Genomic DNA, 14,999 nt, shown 5'->3' with positions numbered 1-14,999 from the left:
AACTGAGAACAATGCAATTGGCAAAGAAACTCTTTGCTCTCTTGAGAATGGCGTTCATTATATGTATCATTGATCAGCCTTGTCCAGGTTAACTTTCAAGAAAGAATATTTTAATAATTAATAATTAATTTTATTTTGCTCTTCTATACGAATCTTATGAAATTAATAATGCTTTTGGGCATGAATGCATGAAAGTATGATTAGGTGTATAACTGAAAAGCAGTATGAAAGTATGGAAGTATGTATACATTATATACTTCCATACTTTCATAGACTCAGTATCTCTCTTCTTCACACCTTCTAGTGACACGTCGATTGTCACATGTTCATTTTTTTTCTTATCGCTTAATATTTTGTTCAAATCGGACCACCCAAACTGCTCACAGAGAAGAGTGAAATGTGGGGGAGAGAGATAGAGCTTCGTAGAGGTTGGAGAGTTTCCTTTATTCACTGACCTTTGGCCCAATATCTCTTTCGACCACTCCTACTTTCTCCCCCTCTCTTCGACACTGGCTTACCTATTGGCACTCTTGGCTGCATTTTTTATGCTATGTTAAAGCCACTTTATGCGCTTTTTATGAGCCCGCAGCCATAAAAAAGTGTCTTACACACACACAAACACGCACTCAGATGGAACAACATATTTTAATATATGGACTCACATACATACGTACACATACGTGTATGTGTATATATTTATTTATTTTTATATTTATTGATTTTGTATTAAAAATGTAAGTGCTGGCTTTTAGTTTATTTTTTTCTTTTTCTTTCTCTTTTCCTTTTTTCACATTTTTTTACGATATTGAAATAAAGCGTTGCACATACATTCAATAAATATAAATAAATAACGAGCTGCGAGCGACCAAGTTAAACAACAACAACCATATTGAATATAATTTTAGTAAAAATATTTGTATTTCGTGTTTTCGATCTGTTGTTAAATTCTTCATTTCCCTCTCTGCCTCTCTCTCTCTTTGTATTTTGTTTTTTTTTTTTTTTTTGCCAAACGGATTTCAAGTGAAAAGCGCCAAAGGGCTGGCGAAATACAAACAGGCGACGATTCCGACTCGATTATTTACAATTTGATTTCATTTATACTCACACACACACACACGCACACATGTGGAGAGAGCATATACACACCTATAGAGCATGCGGGCATGTATTTTGATTTTTGTCCAAAAGGCATTTTTGTTTGGCAGTGAGAAAAATCAATCAAAATCGATTTAAAAGCAAACTTCCGTTGCGGATTTACACAAACGTGTGCGTGTGTGTGTGTGCGTGTGCGTGTCTGTCGGTTTGTGTGTTTGAGTGTTAACCAAATGTAACCAATTTATTTGCTTTTATGCGTTTCTGTTTTATTGTCTCTCTCTCTCTATCTCACCCACTCACTCGCTCTCTGTCTGCACTCGCTCTGTTCGCCAAGCATGTTTGGTCAAATTTTCAATAAATAAATTGAAACGCACACACAACTGCAAGCACACACACGCACACATAATCAGGCACATTTACAATTTGTTTTACAATGGAACTGCAGAGCGAGACCGAAGCAGATAGAGAGAGAGAGAGAGAGTAAGCTAGGGAGAAGAAGCAGGAGCAGGGAGAGTTGAGGCTAGCATGGAAAATTGGACAAACAATAAAAAAGGAGTGGAAATGGCAGAAATGCTTAATTCAGGACATTTGAATATTTCATAAGGACATGACCCACATACAAAACAAAGCACAAGGCACAGACCCAAAAACAAAAATAAAAAACACTTTTATAAATATGTGTGCGTGTTCGTGTGTATGTGTGTGTGTGTGAATGTAAGTTTTTTGGTCGGAAATCGCATTTTTCTGTCGAGCCATTGTTGCTGGGCAGTTTGCACTGTAATTGAGTGTATGTGCGTCTCTGATTGAGTGCGTGTGTGTACATCTGTGTGTGTGTGTGATTTGTAAATCCAGCTACAATTTCGGGTAGTGTAATTAAAGGAGCTATCCAAATAATATTTAAAAAATAATCAAATATCGTTTTAAACTTCCTAGAATCATGTGTGGCTAGAATCATAAACCAAGTATCAAGTACAATGGATTAAAGCGAGGGATTAAAGTTGAAAGGAAATATGTTGCATTTATGTATGTAAGGAATAGCATAACTGTTAGGGAGAATTCCAAAAATTTGGAGTAGATATGAAATAAAGATTCTCAACTGCTAATAAGCTAAAATGAGTATTATTCTGTTTTGTGATTCTACTTCTGTGATTCTAAGAAGTGTGTTTATATCGAAGCAACTTAATTATATTTTCAAATAGCTGATATTTAAATTTCGTGTTTTATAAATTATAACAGAGAAGAAATATTTTCACGCTTAAGTTAGACAAATGACATAACTGAGAAGAATTCGATTGGCAAAGCTCAAAAACGGTTAAAATCGCTTTATTATTCTTAATGCGATTTTTAACGCCGTGTTTGATATAAAAGAGGCTCAGACGGCGAGAAAAATGTTATTGTTAAAACAACGAATCAAGCAAAATGCAGTTCAAGGAAATTGGTCTTCTACCGTGGCTAGCGATCGCATTCATTATCTCGTGCATTGAGCCACCGTGTCCTCCGACAGGTGGTCGTTAAGGGTAAAATATGCATAGAAAAGTGCAAATATGCATAACAAATAAATGATTAAAAGAAAACTTCTTGTTTAATTTTTTATACACATATTAAAAAAAATAATATATAAGTAATATATTTAGAAATAGAACCAAATTGCAAATATTAACATTTTCAAAGTAAAGAAATATGTTTTCACTTCCTAAATACACGACCAGTATAAATAATGCCCTTTGGTCTCTTAATTTGTTTACCAGACATTTCCTCAAGCAATCGATTTCCTTTGTTGTGGAGTCAGCTCGGTGTCTGGCAGTTGGCACCACCTGACAACAGCAACGGCAGAAGCAACAGCAACGACAATAGTTGGAAAGGAAAGTCCCAAGAATCGGTCAGTCATATCATTTACAACTGATTGGCATTGACAGATGCCGCTGTCTCTGTCGCTGTCGCTGTCGGTGTCGTAGTAGCAGTCGCAGTTGCCGTCAACGTCGGCGTCGACGCACTTCAATATTGTATGATGATAAATTACTTATGACTTGGGCCCCCAGACATTCGCCGCAGCGGCAAAAGCGCAAGAATCGCAAAGCGGCCACCTGAAAGCATTTAAACGATAAACGAAAACAAAGCAAATGCAGCAGCAACAACAGCAACAGCACAAAAAGCTCACAGTAAACGAATGGCAATGAGGAGAGCGCTTTAGAGTGAGTGAGAGATGTTCGGCACGGCGTGTGGGCTAATGCAATGAAGTGCAAAAGTGCAATCGACTGCCAGAGCGCTTATATAGGGGGGGTAGGGAGAGGTAGGCGAAGCAAGGCGACATCGCGACGACGCGCCGCTAGTGGGCGACAGCGCAATATAAGCAAAGGGTGCAATGAAACAAAATAACAAAATGAATTAGTAATAATATTTTGTTTGTGCTTTTGCGCTCATTTTGGTCTCGTGCATAGTTTGCTAACTTTTTCTTTTGCCTTGCTTGTGTGCGTGTGCGTGTGAGTGTGTGTGCTTGAGTACTTGGCGACAAACATGCAGAGTGCAGAAGAAGAAGAAGATGACGACGCCGCCAAATCGATGAGGCGAACGTCGCGACGTTAATGGCGTCGACTGCGACGCACGTCTGCTCCTGCTGCTGCTACTGCTGTAGCTGCTGGAAGTGTCGACGACCGGACGGAATGGCTCTACGTTCGACAACGAACGACGATGCGACGCCAATAACAACAGCAGCAACAACAACAACAAAAACAGGGGAATTTAAGGGGGAATTTAAGACGAGCAATTGAACAGAGTTGTCAAACGGTCGTACACACTCTTTAAGCAGCAGCAGCAAACGTTTGCAGCATGTTTGACAACGTCCATAGGCTTGCAGTCCATCATGTTGCACTCAAGCAAAAGAGGCCTGGCATTAAGTTGCATGCGTGTGTGAAGCGTCTCTGTGTGCTGAGAGCGTCAAACATGAACATGTTTGATTCTGATTCTGTCCCTCCCTCTCTCTCTCTCTCTCTCGAACGCTCTCTCTGCTAGGCTTAGTACGTTACTGGCTGTGTGATTGCAATGACCGCCATACCGCAAACGGATCGCTGGCAAGACTTCTTCGATACATATCGGCAATTACCAGCGCTATGGCGAGTATCGGACGAGCAGTACAAAAATCAGAAGCAGAGAAAGGCAGCATATGAGAAGTTGCTGCAGTGCTATAAGAAAATCGATGGGAAAGCCAATATGGACACCATGCGGCGTAAGATCAATGGGATTCGAACTTGCTTCAGGCGCGAACTGCGTAAAGTGGAGTACAACGAGGAAATGAACAAGGTGTATGTGCCACATTTGTGGTACTTCAATGAACTGACATTCCTGTGTGACGAAGTAGGCAAAGCAACTGGGACGGAAATCACGGATGGCATCTGGGATAAGCCGGATGAGTCGATGAATGAATTTAAAGACGATGAGGACATGGATCACTGGTCCGAGTCGGAAACTAAAGTTGTGAGTATATTACAGGCAAGGTGAGAAATATATAAAGATTACTTCCTTTGCTTAGTTCGATCACGTGCTACCGACGTCCAGTGGATCGCCTGTAGAACCAGCACAATTAGAACAGACATCGCCTGCGGAACAGCTGCAGCCGCTGCGTATGTGCAGCGTCAGCCACTGCTCAAGAGACGAGGCTGCCATCTATGCCGAGGGCTGGGCCACATCCTATCGCAAGTTGGACGAGAAGAACAAGCTGCTGGCCAAAAAGGCCATCGAGGAGATTTTGGTGCTGGGGCAACTAAACAAACTCGAGTTCAATTCGGTGAAGATGCCCAATTGAAATAGACTTTGAAATGATTTTGCAGATAATATAATTGATCAATAAATATGATTTTACAGAATTTTATTTGTTGGGATAATCAAACACAGAAATTCCGTCCGATCTATTAGATTGAACTGCATATAAGACAAGACTAGTTGGAGGCTTTGTGCAATCTAAGGTTTGATTGTACACAGCCTCCAACCAGTCAATCATTACGTCAATTATTTAATCAGTCGCTCAACCAGACTATCAAATTTTCAGTTAGCGATATGCGAAATTAATCAGCTATTATGTATATATAATATACATATATATTCACATTGTAATCAACTGTTTATTCAGTCTGATTGACCGATTGATTATTATTTGTTTAGAGATATAATCATTTGGTCGGGCTTTTCAGCCACTCGAAACTAATTCTTTCATCTCTCTGTCAACTCTCTGTCTGTATTGAAATTATATAAAGATAAGTGTTTTCAATTGTCCCCAAGTTGTTCGCTTTGGGGTTGGCTAAGACTACGGTTAAAAAGAATTTTCAGCGAGGGTCGCATAAACTGTTTGCATTTGCCTCATTGAGTGTGCTTACGATGCTGCCGCTGCACACGCGCCCATTGTCAACATAGCTAAGCACACACGCGGACAAGAGATAGCGAGAGAGAACGAGAGAGTAAGTGGGAGAGAGGAGGACAGTGTGTGTCAATATGAAAGGAGTCCACGGATAACTTAACTTTAGCTTTTGTTGTTATTGTTGTTTGGCAAACACGCAATTTGGCGTTGCACGTGCAACAACAAAAGCAGCAGCAGCAACAACAACAACATCAATCAACAAAATTAAAATTAAAATTAAAATAATAACAAATTTGGTAAGCAGCAAAGCACAAATAAAACAATTCAAACTGCGAACATTTTGTGCTTGGAAAATTTTCCATAAACTCAGCCAAATAATTTCACATATTCGGATTTCACTTTTAGAGAGATATAAATATATATGTAGATATAGATATATATGGTATATATAGCAGCAAATATTAAGTAAATTATGTGTGTTTGTGTGCGCCTGTTTGTTTATTCAGCGCAACAAGTTGGATTTGTGGATGAGATCTAACGGCGTGTATCGATCTTTAATGATTGTTTTTTTGTTGTTCTCAAATTTTCTCGTCGAACAAATCAAATTCTTTGCGCAATCGTTCCCAAAATAATATACAGCGCACTTCCTTTCTGGCTATTGAGTAATAAATCAATATAGAAACCAAGCTGGCGCCCACTTTGCGCCCAACACTCCCACTCACACAACAAAGAGAGGGCGGCAGGGTGGGTGGTAGGGAGATGGGGGTTGGGGCTTGGTGCTGGGTGCGACAACAACAAATTGGATTTGTTGCGCCTTCCTTTTTTTAGCTCTCTTTTATTTCTATATAAGTATTTATTTTGAAAGCGTTAAGGAAACCGAGAAGTCGTCGAAGCTATACACACTTCCTCCAATCCTATTTCGCTCTGATGATTATGGATATACCCGTTGTATGAGTGAGTATGTAACAGGCGCGTATTAGCATGTACGAATGTCTGAAAGAAAGAATTCTAACAATATTTCTATTTCAATTGTCTATACTTCCTTTTCTCTATATCCGACTGCTCTATTCTAGTGTAGAGCAAACCGTACAGGGTATTTCGTAGTCGTTCGCTGTCTCTCTTCTTGCTGTGGCTCCTGCAACTGTAGTTGGCATTGTCGTTGTCGCTCTGCCGCCCCGCCCCCCACAATTTGCACACTTTTGGGCGCCTAATCAAGTAACCCGAACACGTTCTTTGTTAGATTTATATGGAAAATATTTTTATACAAGAAGAAAAAACTCGTGGCCCCCAGCAACCTCCCCCTGACCCGGCTCGCTCAGTGTGCAGACAACCCCTCGATGCCCTCTGCGCGGGCAAAAGCTTTTTCTTGCACTTTTGGCCTTTATGCTGGCTAAGTGTGAGGCTCCTTCGTATCCATCGTATCCTTGGTATCCTTGGCGCCGCCTCAAAGTGATATTTTACATATTTTCCTTTTTATTATTTTGGTTTTTCTTCTTTTCATTTCGTTCAGTTTTTTCTGCTTTTTTCGTCGACATTTTTTTGGTTGCTTGAATTTTATTACTTTACGCTTAAGTGTGTTTCTTTTTCTCTCTTTTTAAGCTAAGCTATAGATATGGCAAAAAGAGAGAGATAGGGGGAGTGAGACAGAGGTAGACAAAGTTTGGTTGCCTTCTCCTTTGTCTGCGACTTTCAAATGCAGTTTTTCTTTTCTCTTTTTCGATGCCTTAAATGGAAAAGTTTGAGACGATTTTTCGCCTCTCTTCAGTTAAATATTGATTGTGGAAATTATAAAGAGTTTTTTATTCAACAAATAGGGCGAGCAATAAGACAAAGTTAATGAATTGAGGCGCATGAGAGATGAAATTGCATGAGATTTGAGCTTATCACAAGTTAAGCAAAGTTTTACCAGCTGCCGCCGTTGCCGGCGCCTTGCGAGGACCAACCGGCGCTGGCACCGCCGCCGCCCTGGGAGGACCAGCCATCGCTGACAGGACCTGGCGAGGACCAGCCGCCAGCTGCAAGGCCACCCGACGACCAGCCACCGGCACCGCCTGATGAGCCACCCGAGGACCAGCCACCGCTTGCCGCACCTGCCGAAGACCAGCCACCACCGCCTCCTGCTGAACCACCAGCGGACCAGCCTGCGGCATCACCACCGCTTGAACCGCTTTCTGTGATGATTTTGATGATTTTTACAGCTGTGTTGGTGTCGCTGCCTCCGGACGACCAACCAGAAGAGCCACCACCGCCGCCTCCACCAGCAGACCAGCCACCACTGGAGCCACCACCTGCAGACCAGCCACCACTAGAGGCACCTCCATAGCCACCCTCTGAGGGCTGCGTAATGATTTTAATAATCTTAACATCCTGTCCACCTTGAGAGCCACCGCCATAGCCGCCACCGCCGCCGCCTGATGACCAGGCACCACCACCGCCGCCTCCTGCTGCCCAGCCACCAGCGCCAGCGCCTGCGCCACCCGACGATTCGTGTATTATTTTGAAAACTTTGACTTCGGGTCCGCCGCCAGAGTCACTATGTCCATGTCCATGACCGCCAGCACCTCCACCGCCACCACCAGCACCACCGCCAATGTAGCCCGCGTTGACTACGGCGACAATCGCCAGCAAGCAAAGGAAGACTCTCATAGTGATCGTTGATCTGGTTGATATGAACTAAAGAGCTGAACTGATGCCATTACCATGTGAATCGACAGCTTTTATAGAGGTGCTCCTCTGGCCTTGGCTATGTGCAACTTAAACGCCTCCATCCTCGTTTATGAGCTGCTGTTGCTGCTGCCGCCGGAAGCAAACGCCAGCAACAACAACCAATTGATTGCTTTTGGTGTTTGCTCAAGTGGCCAGCAGGCAAAGGCAAAGGCAACGGCCACGGCAGGTGGAAAGGCAAAGCGAAAGCATCGCCCTCGGAGAGAGATGCTCTTGTCCCATCTATAGAGACGCACTCGTAACATCATTCGCATCTCGTAACTAGAGAGTCAATTGAGCTGCTCACATTTGCACGAATTGTTACGATTTTGGTTCACATTTGGAAGTGGGCCTTGCTTTGATTTGAGTTAGGGTTTGCTTGATTATGTCATACAATTTGCAAGAGGGACCAAACATAAAAGAGTATGTGAAGTGGCTTTTATGGTAGATGAAGCTTATTTGGGGTAATACCAAATGGTATCAGGGTTGGAACTAATACTAGTTGAGGTACCTTGGCAAAATTTGAATGAGAATGTGAAAAGTACTTTAAAGTTGCCTTTCTCAAGAACAAAGCTGAAGTGGGATACAAGGCTGCGTGCCTTTGATATATAAAAGCAGCGGGGGAGAAAAATACCAAATATATTAGCTAACTTTACAATTTATTGCAAAGTATGAACTTGCGATAGATAAACACAGTTTAGCAACAAAATCAAATAGTCAAAAAAATTAATTTAATTAGAGCTTAATATTACCTATGATATAGGATATACTGCTTGAAAGATATATATGAGATTGGAACCATTCATTACCAACAAAAATTAATTCAATAATATTTGAAACTAAAGAAAAAAAATTTATAATTTATTGATAATTGAAAAATCTTATGTTATCAACAACTTCAAATACAGGGAATTTTCTTATGGAAACAAATTCAGTTATGAATAAATTCCCTTAAATATCGTGCCTCAACAAAATGAACTAAAGCTACATGCTCTTCCATTTTGGTTAGGGTACTCCCAGCTTCATTATGTTTCTCACTTATTTGTTTACTTATTTCACTTTGTTTTGCTTCACTTTCTTGTGGGTAGCCGGCGCTATTATGTAATAAGCAAAAACAATCACTTTTTGGCGCATGGACAGCTCTTGAATGAGCTGCAGTCGCGACGATCAATGAGGGCAGATGATTAATGAGTGTTTGCTAAGCTGAGCTGGTGGAAAGCGAGCGGCGAAAGGGAGAGAGGAGAAGAGTTGAAGAGCCGTTGCGACTGACCCTGACATGGTTAATGATGTCAGCCCAAGCAGACGGCTACTGCAGCGAATTACGCTGCATGCGTTGTCCTTGCGTACTGCGCATTGCGCATACGCAGCGTGCAACTGAATGAGAAATGTGATCGATCATGCGGGCAGGCAAGAAAGTTCTCAATTAGCGCATTGGGTTCGATAATTAATCAATTTGTATTGCCAATAAATATGACAACAACTGAAAACAACAGCAAGAGTGAAGCACTTTGATAAATGATTTATTTTGGCTTTATCTTTTTGCATTTCCATTCAAGCAAATAAATTCAATTAAATAATATGTTGCAAGGCACGCATAATAAATGAATCGTGGGAATATTTGGGTGCACAAGAAACAGACACACACACATATATGTATTTGCCACACCCCTCAACCTGGCTTGCCCACCCCATTTTTATCTGTTGCAGCTCACAAATTGGGAATGTGAAAAATTTAACAAAAATCGAAGCAGCGACGCGTGCAACATATTTTCCTTGTCAGATTTTGACTGCCTTTTTTCTATATATACATATATGTTTATATATGTATTTATGTTTTATTTTGTGTTTTATGCAACATGTTGCATGGCCAAAAAATAAAAAAAGCTGCCTGTCTGTTTGTCTGCTTGCTGTTTATTAAATTTTGCCACGCTGACATTTCTGACGACGTTCAAATATTTTGTGTTTGAGCAAAATAAAGTTGCAATTGCCACAAAATGTTGCTGGGCTCGGCTGCAACCTGTGGCAAGCCAGCTTCCCGCGGCTCCCAGCTTCCATATGACTGAAGGCTTTTATGACAGCCACCACCAGAGTCTGTCCAATTCGCTAGCTGGGCTCCTACTTTGTGGTTAGTTTTATAGCCAAACACAATTTCGACAGTCGTTCGCGCAGCTCATTTGTGGCCGATTTTCAAGCGATTGTTGTTAGGTGGCAAGTGTTGCATTTAGTGATATACCCTGTAATGCAACAGCAGGCAAAGTCTATTTGCTAAATATTTAACATTTGCTATTCCAGGGTATCTTCAAGCTATTATTATTGATAAGCCTATTAAACATAGCACGAGAAAAACCAGAATACCCTGTAATACATAACCAATGAGATAGTTATGATTTGATTTATACTAAGAAGTTTATTTTGTCTCCTTCAATGCCTTGGACAGTCTGGAACTCTGTTATTTATTTATAATTTTTCCATTCCAGGGCATCTGTTGGTCGAGTCTAACTTTAGTTGTTAGCACTTATAAGCTCATATAGCCATAACCATAACTCTGCACCTTTGGCTCACATGTGAGGCAGCTTTTCAAAACGTTTCATTTGCCCGTCTATCCGTCGCTCTGTCCGTTTTTTTGCTCTCTGCGATTTCTGGGCGCTGGGATCGTGACACGTTGCTGTTGCAACAATTTGTGGCAAACGATTCACTTGTTGCGATAGCTGAGCCCTAAATATGCGCACCTCAACGAGCTTTACCTATGTCATGAATGCGATCTAAACTATAGTTTATATAGGGTTCAAACTGGAAACAGTTGGCATTTAAATACAACACACTGTAGTTGACCTGTTAAGCCCGACTAGAACCAGCTTATCTTAGGCTGAGAGAGTGCGCAGCTCTAATTGTACCCTGTATAAAATATTAAAATTGTGCCTTTATATGAATTTAGTGTAACGTATGCAAAAATATATTTAAAATTATATATTTATGTTTATTTTAAGCATTGTCTATTATATTATTAGCAAAGAAACGCAACTTTACTTCAATATGTTTAATTTATGCAAAACATGAAATAATTGCGAATGGGATTTCAGCCGCCATAGTCTGCGGTACCCTAGAACAGCAGCAATTACAGGGCATTCAAACAGTAAATACTGTTAACACATGTAAGTCAAACGGCAAGCGGCCAACTCATTATTCAGTTGTCTGCGTTTGCTATTCGATTAGCATAGAAATCGTATAGCTTTATAGAGTTATATATGTATATAATATATATGTGATTGTTGTTGTTGCTGTTGTGATTGGGGCAGTACCTAGCATGTACATGCATGTGCTTGCATGGCTGTTTGACCGTTTGGCGTGGCCGTTGCCAAGTTGATCGGTAAAATGCGTTCGGCCGAATGGCCAAAGCAACGTGCAACATGCAACATGCTGCACAAATGCTTAAACCGGCTGCCCAATTGCCTTGCCGATCTTAAATTTGCATGTCATGTGAAAAATTATTCGCTTATTGTTAAGCATTTGCTTGGCTTCGTAATTGTCAAGCACATTGCGATTAACCCATTCAGATTTCGTTGGCCAGCAGTAACGGGCGATGCCAAGGACTTGACAGTCGGAACAATCTTACGAGCCTCGGCCAGCCAAGGCAGATCTAATAAAACAAATGGAATTTGATTAAAGACTTAATTTATTTGCGCATGTGGAGGTAAAGCTGCATGCGGCCTTCAACTAGCGGAGTTATGGAAGCTGATGGGTTAAGCATAATGCATACAACTATTAGATCAATGATAGCTCCATTTGGAACACAGAATAAATACATCAGAAACTTGCATAGAAATGAAGCCCAACTATGCGACTCTCGCGTATATAAGAGATACGAAAAATTGAATATAAGTTCAGATAAAAATACAAAAAATCTTTATATGTTTCAATATCTCTGGAATTTTATATATTACTTTCCATTTCTCCTCCTATATATTAATCTAACTTTTGTTCTAAATATATATTTGAACTTCGCTACAATTTTATTTGATCAACTCTCAATTTGAATCCAAATAATATTCCGCTCTCTTTCCTAATAAAATAATCATCATTTTAATTTTTAGGTAGGACCATTACTGTCATTATATAATATCTCGGCCTTATATATATCTGGCACATGCTACACATTCTCTTTGGCCAGCAGCATTTCAAGTTTTTTCTTGCTCCCTCTCTTCGATTTATGGACTGTTCGTCTAATTGCCTTGGGTTAATTTCAAGCCGTAACCCATTCGAGCAGTATATTATGGTTGTAATTGCAATTGTGAATTGTCACATGTTTATCTGTCTTGCTTGTTGTCCGTCTGTCTATCTGTCTGACTGGCTGGCTGGCCGGCTGTCTGCATTCCTGGGCTGAGTCGATTGTCGATAGGCGATTGGCGTTTCGATTCGCGTGCCCCGTACTCGTAACTCGCCGGCTTATTAAATGTTGAAGGCGCACACGCGGCGTATGCGCAATATGCGAATTGTTATACCTGACTGCGGCCACTGGTCGCATTCTTTGGGCCATGTCACATTCGCTTTTCGTCTCAATTGTGCAGACAAATTGCCAGCAGTTGGAATTTGACTTTTTGATTGACAACTGTGCCGATCCGGCAACAGCTCTCCGATCAAACTTCTGTGCCACAGACATTAAAGTTCAGCGCTGAAATGCAAATGCTGTGCAAGAGTCGGCTCAAGAGTCGAATCGATTGCCGAAATTGTTGAACAATAAACAGCGACAAATATCAGAGTGTGACGCCCCCTGCGCCAGCAGTACGTCAATGCCAAAGCAACAACAACAACAGCAACAAGAGTCTGGCATGTGAGCCATAAAACGGGGCAAGTCTTTTGCATGCACACAAACGTAGATGCTAGAGGAGATCCAACTGCGAGCTGTTGCCTTGGTGAAAATCAATAGCAGCAGCAACAAACGAGCGAGAGTGAGAGAGAGAGAGAGAAGCAGTCAGAGAAGCTATGAAAAAGAGAGCGCTTTGATTGCAATGCCTCAGCCATTTCCTCAGGCGATCTGCGCCGTCTCTAACTTCAGCTCCAACTCCAGCTCTAACTCCAGCTTCAGCTACAGGTTTTTCAAATCTGGCACATTAAATTTAAAGCCAAATGAAACGAAAATAATCCAATCAGTCAGCAGAGCCCCAGACAGCCGACGCTTGAATACACTTCTTCAAACCAGATATGAGGATCTTTGATATGTGAACTACATATAATATATTATATAAATAATACTTTTCGTATTTTATTGAAAGGTTTTTTTAAAATAAAATCAGGGTGAATTTCATCGTCCTGTCAAATTGCAAATGAAACGACCCTGTGTTCTATCGAATTGCTCTACTCAAAGATTTCCCTCAGATATGTCCATGGATTCTTCCATCATTGACAATGGGAGTTTTGGCATATGCTTCAAGAGACGCACGAGATCCTTCATTTGCTTAGCTGCGGCCATGTACTCCTCGTGAGTCAGATGTGGCTTCGGATTGAGATCCTTGTAGATGCTGGACTCGATTAGGGATAGACGGTAGGTGATCAGGTCGACAGTGCCTCTCATAAGCAGCAGTTGCTGATCATCGATAAGAGCGTTGGACTTGCGCCGTTTCTTTTCGGACTTCTCGGGCTCCTCGGCTGCCACCGATTCGGGTAAAGTCGAATCGCATAGGCGTTCACTGATGCGCATTGTACGAGTCCTCCTCCGTTGTCGTATGATTTTGCTGAGAGCAACGACTATGGGAAAGAGGGCAATAAGCACACCCAGCATAGCTGGCGAATATAACCAGTCGAACATAATTGCGGACGATAAAACGGAACAATCTACAAAATATTTAAATTTAAATCAACGTATTCAATTTGTATATTATGGAAGAACTGTACTCAGTGAGCGTCTGATAAATTGTGTAGATGTGTGCTGAATAAAATTCTACTTGACAATAAAATCATATGTGTGATGATTAGCAATGGGAAAGTAGCACTGACAAACAAAGCATGGCTTACTGTGTTAGTCGATAAATAGCTTGTGTGACTGTCAAAAGTGCGAATCACCCTAAAAGTAGTATAGACACGAATTACTTTAGCTAATTAGTTCCAGTTACCCTATACGATCTTCCTTCCCTCCTCAATCAAACTTGGAAGCTTCCATAGTCAATCGAACCGCAATGTAGAGTAGTTACAAAAACAACACTCAGGCCAGCGAATCAACATGGACCACCCTGTGCGACCTTCTTTTCAGATGCTGCCCCGTCAAGCAAAAAACGCCAACAATTACCCGCAACAACAGCTACAACAACAACAATAATTATGCCAAACGCCAATGGCTTTAAGACTGGCCAAAACAAAACGACTCAAAATACTGAAATACTCAAATACTCGATATTCGATACTCGATACTCGCCCAATGATCGCAGTGGCCATTTGAAAGTTGTGCGAAACGAGCGTCAGTCAGTTGCCTAAGCGCTGGCCACTCAACTGCTGGGGGAGGCGGGGCAGAGAGGCGGTTCAGCTGGGCTGGAGGACAGGTGGGCAGCTGCAGCTACATAAACAGAGGGGCCTTTCCTTTCCTTTCTGCTGTTGTTTTGATTTCATTTTGTTGTTTGTGTGTGTCACTTGCTGCGAAAGTCCGGCAAGTTGAAAGTTGAACTGTAAATTAAAGAACGGGACGCTGTATTTCATACACACACACACACACACACACGAACAATTAGGCCTCCAAGCCGATAGCATATCATCATTAGCAAATACCCAAATATCCCTAGGAGGTCCAAAACGGCAACAACAGCAACAAAAGCGACAATTAGCGGGATAGAAGTGAATGTATTCACACGGCCTGGAAAGAGTATAT

At 41.4% G+C, this 14,999-nt stretch overlaps 3 protein-coding genes across 3 annotated transcripts; 1 reads left to right on the top strand and 2 right to left on the bottom strand.

The window, feature by feature from the left end:
• The first annotated feature begins 3,583 nt into the window (after window positions 1–3,583).
• LOC6582336 lies at window positions 3,584–4,955 on the top strand. The gene is made up of 2 exons (XM_002008003.4): window positions 3,584–4,566; window positions 4,622–4,955. The coding sequence occupies exons 1-2, from the start codon at window positions 4,135–4,137 to the stop codon at window positions 4,892–4,894; spliced, it is 705 nt and encodes a 234-aa protein (XP_002008039.1). The 5' UTR covers window positions 3,584–4,134; the 3' UTR covers window positions 4,895–4,955.
• A 2,267-nt stretch (window positions 4,956–7,222) lies between these two features.
• LOC6582335 (loricrin) lies at window positions 7,223–8,116 on the bottom strand. The gene has a single exon (XM_032731031.2). It carries the CDS (start codon window positions 8,087–8,089, stop codon window positions 7,346–7,348), a length of 744 nt encoding a protein of 247 aa, XP_032586922.1. The 5' UTR covers window positions 8,090–8,116; the 3' UTR covers window positions 7,223–7,345.
• Window positions 8,117–13,379: 5,263 nt separating this feature from the next.
• On the bottom strand, window positions 13,380–14,132 carry LOC6582334. The gene is made up of 2 exons (XM_002008001.4): window positions 14,036–14,132; window positions 13,380–13,975 (listed from the first exon to the last, which is right to left on the bottom strand). The coding sequence occupies exon 2, from the start codon at window positions 13,947–13,949 to the stop codon at window positions 13,503–13,505; it is 447 nt and encodes a 148-aa protein (XP_002008037.2). The 5' UTR covers window positions 13,950–13,975; window positions 14,036–14,132; the 3' UTR covers window positions 13,380–13,502.
• Between the last annotated feature and the right edge of the window lie 867 nt (window positions 14,133–14,999).

The sequence above is a fragment of the Drosophila mojavensis genome, unplaced genomic scaffold (assembly GCF_018153725.1).
Source record: "Drosophila mojavensis isolate 15081-1352.22 unplaced genomic scaffold, ASM1815372v1 contig_74, whole genome shotgun sequence".
Lineage (NCBI taxonomy): Eukaryota > Metazoa > Arthropoda > Insecta > Diptera > Drosophilidae > Drosophila > Drosophila mojavensis.
This window is presented reverse-complemented; position numbering and strand designations above follow the sequence as displayed.